Source organism: Heterodontus francisci, chromosome 5, assembly GCF_036365525.1.
Source record: "Heterodontus francisci isolate sHetFra1 chromosome 5, sHetFra1.hap1, whole genome shotgun sequence".
NCBI lineage: Eukaryota > Metazoa > Chordata > Chondrichthyes > Heterodontiformes > Heterodontidae > Heterodontus > Heterodontus francisci.
Genome location: NC_090375.1, coordinates 146,137,951 through 146,154,729, shown reverse-complemented (window position 1 = coordinate 146,154,729; position 16,779 = coordinate 146,137,951). Strand labels below are relative to the sequence as shown.

The window sequence follows — 16,779 nt, the reverse complement described above, 5'->3', positions numbered from 1 at the left end:
TTGCCCTGCGGTATATACCTGTCCCTGCCCATCGCTAAGGTAAACCTAACCAAATTGTGATCACTATCGCCAAAGTGCTCACCTACATCTAAATCGAACACCTGGCCTGGTTCATTACCCATTACCCAGTTCTCCCCTCATTCCTTCGTAATTGGCTTTGTTTAAGTTTAAGATTCTTGTTTGTGATTGAAATGTGTCACTTTCAAACTTAACATGAAATTGAATGGCCTTATTATCAATATTTCCCAGTGGATCTTTTACTATGACATTGCTTATGAACCCTGCTTCATTACATAATACGAGATCTAAGATTGCTTTATCCTTAGTCGGTTCTACAACGTATTTCTCCAAGAAACTGTCACAAAAGCATTCTACAAAATCATCTTCTAGACCACTGTTGTCAATTTGATTGTCCCAGTCTCTATGCAGATTAAATTCCCCCACAATTAATACATTACCTATTTCACATGCTCCAATAACTTCCCGTTTAATGTTCTGTCGAATAATATAACCACTGTTAGAGGGCCTGTAAATTACTTCCACCAGTGTTTTCTGACTCCTGCTATTCCTAATTTCCACCCAATCTGATTCTACTTCATGATCTTCTGAGGCCAGATTCCCTCTTATTAATGTCCTTATGCCATCCTTTACTATCAGGGATACCCCTCCTCCTTTCCCATTCTGTCTGTCTGAAATATGGTGTACCCTGGAATACTTATTTCCCAACCTTGATCTCCTTGTAACCATGTCTCAGTTATGGCAATTAGATCTAGATCATTTACCTCTATTCATGCCACTAGTTCATCTATCTTATTGCAGATGCTTCATGCATTCAGATAAAGGAACTTTAATTTCATTTTCTTAACCTCTGTTCCCTGCAGTGACCTTATTTGCCAATGTACAATTTTTGTTAAACTCTCTGTCCCTTCCTGTCCCATTCTGTTGGGAGATACCCACATCACTATCCTGCTCCGATGCCCTGACCTCTCCCTTTGGATTTCTAAATTTTCCTTTACCCTCACCCTCCCCCCTCTCTTTGTTTAAAGCCCTGTCCACAGCCCTAGTTATGCAATTGGCCAGGACACTGGTTCCAGCCCGGTTCAAGTGAAGCCCACCCCATCGGAATAGCTCCCTGAGTACTGATGACCGTGTCCCAAGAATCAAAACCCCTTCTTCCCACACCACACTTTGAGCCATGCATTTAGTTCTCTAATCTGCTTGACCCTGTGCCCATTTGCACATGGCTCAGGTAACAATTCAGAGATGATTACCTTTGATGTTCTGCGTTTTAGTTTGGATCCTAACTCCTCAAATTCTAAGATCATTTCTGGTTCTACCTATGTCATTAACTCCCACATAAAACACAACAACTGAATCCTCCCCCTCCCACCCCAGGTTCCTCTCCAGCCACGAGGAGATGTCCTTAACCCTGGCACCGGGCAGGCAACACAGCCGGCGGAACTCCCAGTCGCGGCTACAGAGAACAGTATCTCTCCCCCTGACTATACTGTCTCCTATCAGGACCAGATTCCTCTTCACCCCCCCCCCCCCACCGGGAATGGCATCTTTCATCATGGTGCCATGGTCAGTCCGCTCATCCACCTTGCAGTCCTTCTCTTCATCCACACAGGTAGCAAGGACCTCGTACCTGTTGGACAAGGTCAGCGGCTGAGACTCCTCTATCACTACATGCTGATTTCCCCCTACCTGCCTCACTTGCAGTCACACCTTCCTGTCCCTGACCATTGGCCATCTCTAATGTTCTCCCTATTCTAAGGGGTGTGACTGCCTCCTGGAGGAACAAGGTTTAGTTTAGCTTAGAGATACAGCACTGAAACAGGTCCTTCGGCCCACCGAGTCTGTGCCAACCATCAACCACCCATTTATACTAATCCTACACTAATCCCATATTCCTACCACATCCCAACCTGTCCCTATATTTCCCTACCACCTACCTATACTAGGGGCTATTTATAATGGCCAATTAACCTATCAACCTGCAAGTCTTTGGCATGTGGGAGGAAACCGGAGCACCCGGAGGAAACCCACGCAGACACAGGGAGAACTTGCAAACTCCACACAGGCAGTACCCAGAATTGAACCTGGGTCGCTGGAGCTGTGAGGCTGCGGTGCTAACCACTGCGCCACTGTGCCGCCCAGGTAAGTGTCCAGATAACTCTCCCCCTTTCTGATGCTCCAGAATGTCCGCAACTCAGTCTCCAGCTCAGCAATTCTGAGCTGAAGTCGTGCAAGCTGCAGATACTTGCTGCAGTCATGGTTGTCCGGGATTGCAGTGCATTCCACAGATTTCCCCCATACTGCAGTTGCGGCACACCATCCTGCCATTTCTGTACAATTTTTTAAAATCAATTAGTTAAAAGTTCAAGCTGAAGTAATGGAAAGTTGCACTCACCTACCTTGGAGTCAGAGGAAGAAGACTCAATAACTCCTGGAGGCTGAAAAAGATGCGAAAAAAGCCCCTCTTTCCCCCTCTGCACCGAATTTCCAAATGCACTCTGGCAAATGTCTCTCTCAGGCAGCTAAGAAACTGGTCTGTAAGGATTTGATGACTCACTCACTAGCTAGCTGAGCTTTCTGCGACAATAGTTAACACCTATTGAACCTAACTACTTCCACTGATTGACAGATAATTGCCACTGCTGGCTGCTTCTTGTTTAACATGGCTATTTACCTAACCAGCAGATTTAAAGAGGCATTTTTGTGTTTAAAAAAAGGGTTAAAAACATGCATATTGTGTACAAAAAGTAGAATAGAAATTGTTTGGGGTTAAATTGCAAGTGTCATTGGATTCCTTGTTATTGGTTTGAATATGAACATATTGCAGAAATGACACAAATTGCCTTCAAACCAGCCTGAGATTGCATATCTTCATAATTCAACCCCAACTGGCTATTGTTTAATAAAAGATTTTCAAATGCTATAGTCGTGTTTAATTAAACATGTTTTGATTTGTACAGATTTACGGTTTTGCTAAAAACTACTGGGAGTTGAAAAGAACTCGGCCCAAATTGAAGAAGTTAAAGAAACTTCTAATGGAAAACCAATATGAGGGGCCTTCTAGTGAGAAAGAAAGAAGTTCAACTTATCCTAAGGTATTGTTCATGTGTTGCCACTACTTTTTGGACTAATACATTTAACAATATAGAATACATTTTAACTCTGGATTTCTAACTAGAATTTCTTGTTGATTTTCTGCATCCTTCAACCCAGCGATGCTGAGGTCAATTGTAGCAGCCCTACTGGTGTCCAGTTTGAGATCAGCTGACACAATACAGACCATGGGTTAAACGTGGGATCCTCCTGGTCTATATGGCCCAGCTACTGACAAGAACATACCTGCTGAGCCAATGAGGGTAACTTATGGCTCATTTGATTCTGAATCAGAAGGTCTTGGGTTCATGTTCCACTCCAGAGACTTGAGCATAAAATTCTAGGCTGACACTCCCAGTGCAGTATTGAGAGAGTCTGCACTGTCAGAGGTGTCATCTTTTGGATGAGACATTAGACCAAGGCCCCAGCTACTCCCTCAGGTGGATGTAAAAGATTCCAAGACTTGATTTTGAAGAAAAGGAGGGGAATTATCCTTAGTATCCTGGCAATATTTATTCCTCGATCAAAATCACTAAAACAGATAATCTGGCCATTATCATATTGCTGTTTGTGGGAGCTTGCTGTGTACAAATTGACTGCTGCATTTCCTACATTACAACAGTGACAAAACTGCAAAAGCACTTAATTGGCTGGAGAGTCTTTTGGAATGTCCTGAGCTCCTGAAAGGTGCTATACAAATGCAACTCTTTCTTCCCAAAAGCTGTATAATTTGAAGAGCTCCCACAAGACAAAGATTATAAGTAACATGGAAAATAATACCTTTACTGTAAGCATGAAAATGTAAATATGAGAGTGGGCCCTTGTTAGAGAGAATCTTATTGAAGTGTCAATCCTCATTCCAAGCCCCTCTTTTCCACCACCCCCCCCCCCCCAACTAAATCTGTTTGGGACCAACACCACCATTGGTTTGCTGGGTGGGCATGTAATTAGTTCTCAGAATTTGTTAGTGAAACTTTTGGTGGCAACTGGGTGGAGAGTGAAAGCGAATTATAGGATTCTTTGTTTGATTGTTGATCTACACTCAGTGCCTCTTCACAACACCGCTCCCAACTCCTGAGACAGTTAAAATTGCTTTCTGCCACCCTGTGGAGCCATTCATTGTTATTTATGCCCTCCCCTCAATGTTTTGCTTGGCTGTAATATAGTAAATTTAATATCTGATATGCTAGTCGTTTGATTGGTATTGCTCTTTTCTTTGTGTTGCAGTATACAAAGGAGGATTTAATGGAAAGCATTCAAGCCAGTGAACAGGAAATAATGCAGCAGTTACAGCTGATACGTGCATGCAGGATTGAAGGTAAATTGGAAGAGTGGAGCATGGCACGTGGGGGTAAATTTCTACAGGGGTGAAGGGGCAGGGGGTCTCCTGCTCATCTGCTGTATCTTTGAGGTAGAGCTGCGAGAAATAGTGTAAATGCCATTTATGCTGTTTTTCCTGCACTTGCGTGCTCTTGGGTCAAGATTATGGCAGAAATTCAACCTTGGTATCTCTAAATCACTACTTTAAAGATGAGGTGCCAAGCCCTCTGCTAGCCTCGTCGGTAAACACCGTATAATGCGAAGATGTCGACACCAGAAGGTCCCAGGTTCCTACCATTGTAGCTTCTATTGTCCAGCCAATTCATTTCAGTCCACATAACATTAAGCAGCAGCTGAGTGGGCTGGACACAGCAAAGGCTATGGGCCTTGACAACATCCTATTTATATGGCCTGTGAATCAAGAGCAGCACTGCATAGTGTATTACTGAGCCATCCAGACTGCAAAAGTCCTATGTTCAATCACTTGTCTAGGTTAGGTAACCTCAGGTGAGCCAACAGTAGGGGTACCAGAGGATAAGTTAGCCAGATACACCTCCTCTGCTTACTGTTCAGTGATTCCTGCTGGAAAATGCATGTGTGTGGATGAGAACCGGAATGTAATTGACTGTGTTGTCCCTACTCTACACAGTAGAATAACCAGCCAATGTTCACCAGAAAATACCCAGTTGGGTGAGTGGCTGGGAAGCTGCTATTGATTTTGGAACTGTACCCAAGTATGAGTTGTTAACTTTTAGATGGGTCTGATCAAGGCATCAAACTGGGAAAGAAAAGCCCAGCAGAGATGATCTTAAACTGTGCTTTGTAATTATGGTTTGAGGTCTCCCACCCGCCCTCCTCCTCTGACACTACACCTGTAGTGTCTCCCACCCGCCCTCCTCCTCTAACCAAAAAAAAAAGGACTCAGTGGTGTGTAGATAAGGTAAGGCTTTTTCTATTACTCTTTTTTTGTTTTATCGTGTGATTGGTTAAAAACTTTACGTTCCTTTTTCATTTAACTAAGTTTAAGCTTAAGATTAAAAATGGCAGGAGATCTCAGACCCGTGACATGCTCCTCTTGCTCAATGTGGGAGCTCAGGGACATGGCTGATGTCCCTGACTCCTTCACATGCAGGAAGTGTGTCCAGCTGCAGCTCTTGTTAGACCGCATGACTGCTCTGGAGCTGCGGATGGACTCACTTTGGAGCATCCGCGTTGCTGAGGAGGTCGTGGATAGCACGTTTAGCGAATTGGTCACACCGCAGATTAGGATTGCTGAGGGAGAAAGGGAATGGGTGACCAAAAGGCAGAGAAAGAGCAGGAAGGCAGCGCAGGAGTCCCCTGCGGTCATCTCCCTCCACAACAGGTATACCGTTTTGGATACTGTTGAGGGAGATGGCTCACCAGGGGAAGGCAGCAGTAGCCAGGTTCATGGCACCATGGCTGGCTCTGCTGTTCAGAAGGGCGGGAAAAAGAGTGGAAGGGCTTTAGTCATTGGGGATTCGATTGTAAGGGGAGTAGATAGGCGGTTCTGTGGTCGAAAACGAGACTCCTGAATGGTATGTTGCCTCCCAGGTGCACGGGTCAGGGATGTCTCAGATCGGCTGCAGAACATTCTAAAGGGGGAGGGTGAACAGCCAGTTGTCGTTGTGCACATAGGCACCAATGATATAGGTAAAAAACGGGATGAGGTCCTACAAGCAGAATTTAGGGAGTTAGGAGCCAAGTTAAAAAGTAGGACCTCAGAGGTAGTAATCTCAGGATTGCTACCAGTGCCACGTGATAGTCAGAGTAGAAATGAAAGAATAGTCAGGATGAATGCGTGGCTTGAGAGATGGTGCAGGAGGGAGGGGTTCAGATTTTTTGGACATTGGGACCGGTTCTGGGGGAGGTGGGACTATTACAAATTGGACGGTCGACACCTGGGCCGGACTGGAACCAATGTCCTTGGGGGTGCTTTTGCTAACGCTGTTGGGGAGGGTTTAAACTAATGTGGCAGGGGGATGGGAACCAAATGAGGTCAGTGGAGAGTAAGGATGTAGTAACTAGAGCCTGTAAGGAACTAGATAATGAAGTCAGCGTGGCTAAGTAGGCTGGGAGCAGATGATGAAAGCAAAGGGACTGGTGGTCTGAGGTGTATTTGTTTTAATGCAAGAAGTGTAATAGGTAAGGCAGATGAACTTAGGGCTTGGATTAGTACCTGGGAGTATGATGTTAGTGCTATTACTGAGACTTGGTTAAGGGAAGGGCATGATTGGCAACTAAATATCCCAGGATACCGATGCTTCAGGCGGGATAGAGAGGGAGGAAAAAGGGGTGGAGGAGTTGCATTACTGGTCAAAGAGGATATCACAGCTGTGCTGAAGGAAGGCACTATGGAGGACTCGAGCTGTGAGGCAATATGGGCAGAACTCAGAAATAGGAAGGGTGCGGTAACAATGTTGGGGCTGTACTACAGGCCTCCCAACAGCGAGCGTGAGATAGAGGTACAAATATGTAAACAGATTATGGAAAGATGTAGGAGCAACAGGGTGGTGGTGATAGGAAATTTTAATTTTCCCAACATTGACTGGGATTCACTTAGTGTTAGAGGTCTAGATGGAGCAGAATTTGTCAGGAGCATCCAGGAGGGTTTTCTAGAGCAGTATGTAAATAGTCCAACTCGGGAAGGGGCCATACTGGACCTGGTGTTGGGGAATGAGCCTGGCCAGGTGGCTGACGTTTCAGTAGGGGACTACTTAGGGAATAGTGATCACAATTCCGTAAGTTTTAGAATACTCATGGACAAAGACGAGAGTGATCCGAAAGGAAGAGTGCTAAATTGGGGGAAGGCCAACTATACCAAAATTCGGCAGGAGCTGGGGAATGTAGATTGGGAGCAGCTGTTTGAAGGTAAATCCACATTTGATATGTGGGAGGCTTTTAAAGAGAGGTTGATTAGCGTGCAGGAGAGACCTGTTCCTGTGAAAATGAGGGGTAGAAATGGCAAGATTCGGGAACCATGGATGACAGGTGAAATTGTGAGACTAGCTAAGAGGAAAAAGGAAGCATACATAAGGTCTAGGCGGCTGAAGAAAGACGAAGCTTTGAAAGAATATCGGGATTGTAGGCGCAATCTGAAACGAGGAATTAAGAGGGCTAAAAGGGGTCATGAACTATCTTTAGCAAACAGGGTTAAGGAAAATCCCAAAGCCTTTTATTCATATATAAGGAGCAAGAGGGTAACTAGAGAAAGGATTGGCCCGCTCGAGGACAAAGGAGGAAAGTTATGCGTGGAGTCAGAGAAAATGGGTGAGATTCTAAACGAGTACTTTGCATCGGTATTCACCGAGGAGAGGGACATGACGAATGTTGAGGTTAGGGACAGATGTTTGATTACTCTCGGTCAAGTCGGCATAAGGAGGGAGGAAGTGTTGGGTATTCTAAAAGGCATTAAGGTGGACAAGTCCCCAGGTCCGGATGGGATCTATCCCAGGTTACTGTGGGAAGCGAGAGAGGAAATAGTTGGGGCCTTAACAGATATCTTTGCAACATCCTTAAACACGGGTGAGGTCCCGGAGGACTGGAGAATTGCTAATGTTGTCCCCTTGTTTAAGAAGGGTAGCAGGGATAATCCAGGTAATTATAGACCGGTGAGCCTGACGTCAGTGGTAGGGAAGCTGCTGGACAAGATACTGAGGGATAGGATCTATTCCCATCTGGAAGAAAATGGGCTCATCAATGATAGGCAACATGGTTTTGTGCAGGGAAGGTCATGTCTTACCAACTTAATAGAATTATTTGAGGAAGTGACAAAGTTGATTGATGAGGGAAGGGCTGTAGATGTCATATACATGGACTTCAGTAAGGCGTTTGATAAGGTTCCCCATGGTAGGCTGATGGAGAAAGTGAAGGCGCATGGGATCCAGGGTGTACTAGCTAGATGGATAAAGAACTGGCTGGGCAACAGGAGACAGAGAGTAGCAGTGGAAGGGAGTTTCTCAAAATGGAGACGTGTGACCAGTGGTGTTCCACAGGGATCCGTGCTGGGACCACTGTTGTTTGTGATATACATAAATGATTTGGAGGAAAGTATAGGTGGTCTGATTAGCAAGTTTGCAGACGACACTAAGATTGGTGGAGTAGCAGATAGTGAAGGGGACAGTCAGAGAATACAGCAGAATATAGATAGACTGGAGATTTGGGCAGAGAAATGGCAGATGGAGTTCAATCAGGGCAAATGCGAGGTGATGCATTTTGGAAGATCCAATTCAAGAGTGAACTATACAGTAAATGGAAAGGTCCTGGGGAAAATTGATGTACAGAGAGATTTGGGTGTTCAGGTCCATTGTTCCCTGAAGGTGGCAACGCAGGTCAATAGAGTGGTCAAGAAGGCATACGGCATGCTTTCCTTCATCGGATGGGGTATTGAGTACAAGAGTTGGCAGGTCATGTTGCAGTTGTATAGGACTTTGGTTCGGCCACATTTGGAATACTGCGTGCAGTTCTGGTCGCCACATTACCAAAAGGATGTGGATGCTTTGGAGAGGGTGCAGAGGAGGTTCACCAGGATGTTGCCTGGTATGGAGGGTGCTAGCTATGAAGAGAGGTTGAGTAGATTAGGATTATTTTCATTAGAAAGACGGAGGTTGAGGGGGACCTGATTGAGGTGTACAAAATCATGAGAGGTATGGACAGGGTGGATAGCAAGAAGCTTTTTCCCAGAGTGGGGGATTCAATTACAAGGGGACACGAGTTCAAAGTGAAAGGGGAAAAGTTCAGGGGGGATATGCGTGGAAAGTTCTTTACGCAGAGGGTGGTGGGTGCATGGAACGCATTGTCAGCGGAGGTGGTAGACGCGGGCACGATAGCATCTTTTAAGATGTATCTAGACAGATACATGAATGGGCAGGAAGTAAAGAGATACAGACCCTTAGAAAATAGGCGACAGGTTTTGATAGAGGATTTGGAGCGGCGTAGGCTTGGAGGGCCGAAGGGCCTGTTCCTGTGCTGTAATTTTCTTTGTTCTTTGTTCTCTTTGTTCTTTGTCATCGGGCTCTCCCTCTGGCACTGTGTATTTCAGTGATGAAGCCTTTAATCCTACCTAACAGAAACAACCTGAAGTTGTTTGATAACAATGTGTCACATTCAATTTATAATTCTACACAGGCAATAAATATGTCCAATGCAAAAGCAAATCCCCATATGACGCTTCTGTCAGTCAAGTGATGGTATAAACGTTCATTACATTGTCAAAGATTGTTATAACATCTTGGCACCTCATGGACCCACTATCTGCTTGTTGACCATAATACCTTCTGTAAGGTGATGACTGATTTCTTCTTGAAACAATATAATTTTATGTATCACTCCTAAATATATTATTTTCAGGGACCACAAGATCAGGATAGTGAGATTACCTTTATTGACTGTTTGAACTTTGCTGTTTTTGTTTATGACACCGAGCTGTCTGGTTTATGTGATTCTGTATGTAGATGCTCGTCACTGTTATCCTAGAATTAGAAAATGGTTACAGCACAGGAGGAGGCCGTTCGGTCTGTCATGTCCGTGCTTGCTCTCTGCAAGAACAACTCGCCTAGTCCCACTCCCCTGCCTTTTTCCCGTAGCCCTGCAAATCTTTTCTCTTCAGATAATTATCCAATTCTCTTTTGAAGACCTCGATTGAATCTACCGCTACAGCGATCTCAGGCAGTGCATTCTGTCCAGATCCAAACTACTTGCTGTGTAAAAAGGTTTTTCGTCATGTCCCTGTTGCCTCTTTTGCCAATCACCTTAAATTGGCGTCTTCTGGTGCTCGACCCTTCTGCCAATGGGAACAGTTTCTCCCTACCTGTTCTGACTCGACCCCTTACGATTTTGAACACCTCTATCAAATCTCCTCTTAATCTTCTCTTCTCCAAGGAGAACCGACCCAGCTTCTCCAATCTATCCATGTAACTGAAGGTCCTCATCCCTGAAACAGTGAATCTTTTCTGCACTCTCTAATGTCTTTACATCTTTCCTCAAGTGTGGTGCCCAGAATTGGACACAACACTCCAGTTGAGGCCAAACCAGTATTTTATACAGGTTTATCATAATTTCCTTGCTTTTGTATCCCATGCCCATATTTATAAAGCCAGGATCCCCTTTGCTTTATGAATTGCTTTCTCAACCTGCCCTGCCACCTTTAATGATTTGTCACATATACCCACAGGTCCCTCTGCTTCTTCACCCTTTTTAGAATTGTATCCTTTATTTTATATTGCCTCTCCTTGTTATTTCTACCAAAATGAATCATTCACACTTCTCTGCATTAAATTTCATCTGCCACTTGTCAGCGCTTTCTTCCAGCCTGTCCATGCCCTCTTGAGATTTATCACTATCCTCCTCTCAGTTCACACTACTTCCAAGTTTTGAGTCATCCACAGATTTTGAAATTGTTCCCTGTATACCCAAGTCTAGCTCCTTTTAATATAGATGAAGAAAAGCACTGACCCCTGGGGAATCCCACTATATACCTTCCTGCAGTCTGAAAAACAACCCTTTACCACTACTCTCTATTTCCTGTAATTTAGCCAATTTCCTATCCATGCTGCTACTGTCCCTTTTATTTCATGAGCTCTAACTTTTGCTGACAAACCTGTTATGTTGCACTTTATCAAATGCCTTTTGGCAATCCATGTACACCACATCAATTGCATTACCCTCATCAACCCTCTCTGTTACCTTATCCAAAAACTCAATCAAGTTAGGTAAACACAATTTGCCCTGAAAAAATCCATGTTGGCTTTCTTTAATTAATCCGCATTTGTCCAAGTGACTTAATTTTGTCCCAAATTATCATTTCTAAAAGCTTTTCCACCACTGAGGTTGAACTGACTGGTCTGTAGTTGCTGGGCTTATCCTTACGTCCGTTTTGAACAAGGGTGTAACAGTTGCAATTCGCCAGGCCTCTGGCACCACCCCCGTACCTCAGGAGGATTAGAAGAGTATGGCCAGTGCCTCTGCAATTACCACCCTTGCTTCTCTCAGTATCCTTGGATGCATCTCATCTGATCCTGGATACAGTCAGCCTTTCTAATACCTCCTCTTCATCAATTTTTAGTCCATCTCAACTACCTCCTTTTTCACTATGACTTGGGCAGCATCTTCTTGCTTGGTAAAGAAAGATGGAAAGTACTCATTTAGTACCTCAGCCATGCCCCCTGTCTCCCCTTTTAGGTCCCTAATTGGCTCCAATCCTCCTTTACCACCTTTTACGATTTATATGCCTATAGAAGACTTTTGGATTGCCTTTATTTTAGCTTTGAGTCTCTTCTCATACTCTCTCTCTTTGCTTCTCATTTGTTTTTTCCACTTCCCCTCTGAACCTTCTATATTCAGCCTGGTTCTCAATTGCTTATTCACCTGACATCTATCATACATCTGTCATATGCACTCTTTATCTGCCTCATCTTACTCTCTATCTCTTTTGCCATGATCTCTGGATTTGTTTCCCTAAATTTCTTCCTTGTGGGAATGTACCTTGACTGTTTGTGAACTATCTCCTCTTTAAAGGCAGACCATTGTTCTGTTATAGTTTTGCCTGCCAATCAATGATTCCAATTTATCTGGGCCTGACTCATTCTCATCCCATTGATGTTGGCCAACCTCAATTATTTTTACCCTGGATTGCTCTTTGCCCTTTTCCATAGCCAGCCTAAATCTTATGATATTATGATCACTGTCCCCTAAACGTTCCTCAACTGACACTTGATCTACCTCATTCCATAGAACCAGATCTAAAAATGGCTCCTTCCTCATTGGAGTGGAAACACACTGATATAGAAAATTCTCCTGAACACATGCTAGAAACTCTTGCCCCTCTCTGCCCTATTATATTACTTTACAGTCTATGTTAGGGTAATTTAAATCCCCCATTATATCTACTCTATAGTTCTTGCACCTCTCTGTAATTTCCTTGCAAATTTGTTCCTCTGTATCTTTCCCGATAGATAGTGGCTATAGAATACACCCAGCAATATAATGGTATCTTTATTGTTTCTTAACTCTAACCAAGTAGGTTCTGTCCTTGGTCCCTCTAGGGCAACCTCTCCCTCCAGCACTGTAATGTTGTTCTTAATCAATACTGCTACCCCTCTTCTCTTTCCTTCCCAATCTTTCCTGAACAGCTTTGGGGAATTTTATGCTCTCCCCCGTGGTGGGTTCGGAAGGGGCAAGAGAATATAATCGGATGGGATGATGGCCGGTGGGGGGAGGGGAGGAAACCTGTCAACTTTCCACCTCTGGCGAAATTGAGTCTGGGGCAGGAAGGCCTGTGAATAGCCTTTCTGCCCTGCTGCTAATTGAGGCTGTTAAGTGGGAAATTAGCCCAGCGGTGGGCGGACCTTTCGCTGCACAGGAAGCACGGCAGGAAAAACCGTGTGGGTTGCTTGCTGACTCCGGGCCGGAGGAGGGGTGGAGGGACAGGTGAGAGTGTGGGTGGGGAGTCCCTCATTAAAAGGCACTTAGTGCCTAAACGAGGCCTGGCATCGGGAAGGTGGGGGCCCGTTGAGAGCCACCTGCTGCCCACCCCCACCCCGCAAGACTCCTTCTGCCCTGACCTACCTGTGGCCTGGGTCCCGCGCTGCTCCCAGGCCTCGGGTGGGTGCTGTATGGACAGCAGCCACCATCTCCGCGGCGGTGCTGCTCAGTTAAAGAGCTGCTGGCCTTCAATTGACTGGCAGCTCTCAGAGAGCGGGGCTTCTGTTGCTGGGGTCCTTGAACCCGTGGAAGGCCTGCTGATGTCCAGTTAAGTGGATACAGAGTACTCATTAAGTATTCTAACCTTGCCCTGCACCTCTAAGCATATATCACCCTCTTTGTCCCCTAATAGGACCCACCCCAACTTTTACTATCCACTTACTGTTTACATGCCAGTAGAAGATTTTTGGGTTCCCATTTCTATTAACTGCCATTCTAATCTCATATTCTCTCTTTGCCAGTCATATTTTCGTCTTCACTTCCCCTCTCAACAACTTATATTTGGCCTGGTTCTCACTTGAATAATTCACCTGACATGCGTCATACACCACCTTTTTTTTTGTTTCATAATATTCTCTATTTCCTTCGTCATCCAAGAAATCCTGGCTTTGGTTCCCTTACCTTTCGCCCTTGTTGGAATGTACCTCGCCTGTACTTGAAACATCTCCTCCTTAAAGATCACCCTTTGCTCGGTTACAGTTTTTCTGCCAATCTTTGGTTCCATTTTAGTCTGGCTAGATCCTCCTCATCCCATTGAAGTTTGCCCTCTTCCAATTTAGAAGTTTTGCTTTCGATTGTTCCTTACTCTTCTCCATTGCTAATCTAAACCTTATGATGTAATGATCAATCTTACTCAAGTGTTCCCCACACAGGCACTCAGCCCACCTCATTTCCCAGCACCAGATTCAGCAATCCTTCCTTCCTTGTTGGGCTGAGAACATACTAGTCAAGGCAGTTCTCCTGACCACATTTCAGAAATTCCTCCCCCACCTTTCCCTTCACTCTGACATTATCCCAATTGATATTTATGTAATTAAAGTCCCCCAATATCACCGTTCTATGATTCTTGCACATCTGTGATTTCCCTGTACATTTGCTCCTCCAACTCTCTCTCACTATTTGGAGGTCAATAGAATACCCCACTTTTTGCTTCTCAGTGCTAACCAAAGGGATTCTGTCTTTGCCCTCTCAAGGACATCATTGCTTTCCAACACTATCTAGTTTCCTAATCAGTACGGCCACCCCACCTCCCTTTTTTCCTTCCTTATCTTTTCTGAACACTTTGTATCCTTGAATATTAAGGGGCCAGTCCTCACCATTTGTAAGCCACGTTTCCGTCATTGCCACTACATCATATTCCCACGCGGTTATTTGTGCTTGTAGTTTACCAACCTTATTCACCACACTTACTGTGTTTATGTGCATGCATTGTAATCTGTCTTTGTATTGCTCATAGTCCTTAGTATGCTCCTATCTAATATGGTACTTCCTTCTCCAGTACTATCTAATACTCGCACTCCTTTATGCACCTTATTCCTCTTTTCTACTTCTATATGCTGGTGCCCATCCCCCTGCCAATTTAGTTTAAATCCTCCCTAACCACACTAGTGAACCTCCCTGCAAGGTCATTGGTCCCATTCCTATTGAGGTACAACCTGTCCGTTTTGAATAGGTACATTCTGCCCCAGAACTGGTCTTAATAACCCAAAAATGTGAAGCTCTCTCTCCTGCACCAGGCTTCAAGTCATGCATTGATCCTCCCTATCTTTCTATTAGTACTCTTGCTAGCATGTGGCACTGGGAGTAATCCAGAGATTACAACTGCCAAGGCCTTTTTCAACTTCCTCCCTAGCTCCTGCAAATCTGTCTATAAAATTGCCATAGCTGCCCTCTCTGTCATTGGTATCGATGTGTACTACAACTTCTGGCTCACTTCCTTCCCCCTGCAGAATATTATGCACCCTCTCTGTGATGTCTTTACCCTGGCACCGGGGGGCAATACACCAGGTGGGACTCGTGATGATAGTTACAGAAATGCCTGTCTGTCCCCCTAGCTATGGAATCTCCTATAATGACTGCATTGCTACTCATTTCTGTTCCCATCTATGCAGTCCCTTGGCTATTAGTGCCATGGTTTGGACTGCACTGCTTCAAGGAAATTATCATTCCCTGACTGAATCAAACCCAGGCCAGAACGGTGAAAGTGGTGAATCCTAAATACTAGATCACCAGGGAAGCTATACTTACCTAAAAATAATATCAGCTTCTGATTTTCTTCCCTCTCTCTATTGATACTGATGTCACCTTTGATTTCTCCTGTGTATGATTTGGCTCCCGGTCCTTTATTTCTAAACCTCCGATCTCGTGTGTGATTTTTGAATCCCTGCTCTGCTTTGTTCCTGCTTTTTAATATCTGGTCTCCGATCTCCTGGCATGCTTTTTTTGTAGCAGCTCCGGGCATGTGTTTCATCGATGAATTAATTTTAGCTTCAAAGACTGAACACCTACTGATCTGCCTCATTTCCTTGAAAACAAGCAGCTTGCACTGACTGGAATGGTGTCTGTTACTGCCATCAAACCAGAATATTAATCACAAGTTTTTGATTAAAATAGCAAGCTGCACATTTTTGCCTTCATTCAGGAATCATCAGTTTTTACACTGCCCTTTCTTTCCTTCCCCAAATTAGGGTACTGGAGAATTTTGGAATTTGATTATGAAATGAAGCTCCTGAGCCACATCACCCAGTTGGTTGATTCAGAGTCTTGGTCTTTCAGTAAGATTCCTCTAACTATTTGTCTACAAGAACTGGAACTTCTTGAACCAAGGTGAGTGACACTGTGTAAATAAACCATTAGTGATGATGGTTGAAACCAGTTTTATTGTTGATAAAAGCTGATTTTTTTTTATGGTCCTGGAAGATCTATGATGTAGTCTTTGTGTGTAGACTGGGTTCTATAGCTTGTGTGTGTTTTTGAGACTGTTTCTGATTTGAAATTGAAACTGGAGGCTTCCAGGATTTTGGGGAGTCAAACCCAGGTTAGACGAACAAACAGTTCTGTGACTGAGGAAAAACAGTCTTTTTTTTTTAACCAAGGACGTGTGACTGGGGACTCGAGTTTCAGTTTTGACCAGAAGGCTTTTGGAAAAGGTGGAAGCCAACTAAAAGGTTGTGTGTGTGCTTTGTAAAAAGAAGACTTTTGTGGAGTTGTGAAGGACTCTGCAGTGGATGCAAAATCAACAAGATTGTTTTAAAGAGACAGGCTGAAAGCTGCAAGTTTCTGGGCTTCTGGAGGGGCTGCTTGGAATAGAATCAGACTACAAATCAGCTGGTTGAATAGTTTGATTGCAGGCAAAGGAGCCTGGACTGAGGGCTGACTATTGATCAATAACCTATGGCAGTCATCTTCAGTGATTGAAAGTTATCCTTGATACCACGCCATCAGGATGGTAGTGGGCAAGGCCAAGGTTGTTCGAGAAGCGACAAGACCGAACCGCTAAAGGGAAGATTGCATTGTTTACTATCAACAGGATCCCATTATTTCCGTATCTGCATCCTGGAGGAAGACCTTGAAAAACTACTTTAGGACAATCCTGATGTTGTTGTACTGTGGGACTATTCAGTGCCACCTTGCTGATAAAATTATTCTGAAGGTCCATAAGGACTCCCTTTGATGCTTCTGCTAATTACTATACTATATATAATAGACCATGAGTTAACTGTTAGTTCATATTTAATTTATATTGGTTTTGGTTTGAGTGTTAAGGTACACTTTATAAAAGTGAATCTTGTTTGGTTGGTTTTTGGTTTCCTAAATTGGGGTCAGTCTGTGGATTTGATGCTTTTGGTT

The 16,779-nt window shown here is 44.2% G+C and overlaps 1 protein-coding gene across 3 annotated transcripts in view; it reads left to right on the top strand.

The window, feature by feature from the left end:
- The window catches only part of dscc1 (DNA replication and sister chromatid cohesion 1), a 62,617-nt gene that overhangs the window by 13,508 nt on the left and 32,330 nt on the right, over window positions 1–16,779 (top strand). For all 3 annotated transcript variants that reach the window (XM_068032202.1, XM_068032204.1, XM_068032205.1), the window contains exons 3-5: window positions 2,979–3,113; window positions 4,339–4,429; window positions 15,618–15,756. In XM_068032202.1, coding sequence (XP_067888303.1) covers window positions 2,979–3,113; window positions 4,339–4,429; window positions 15,618–15,756 — 365 coding nt within the window. The remainder of the gene's footprint in view (window positions 1–2,978; window positions 3,114–4,338; window positions 4,430–15,617; window positions 15,757–16,779) is intronic.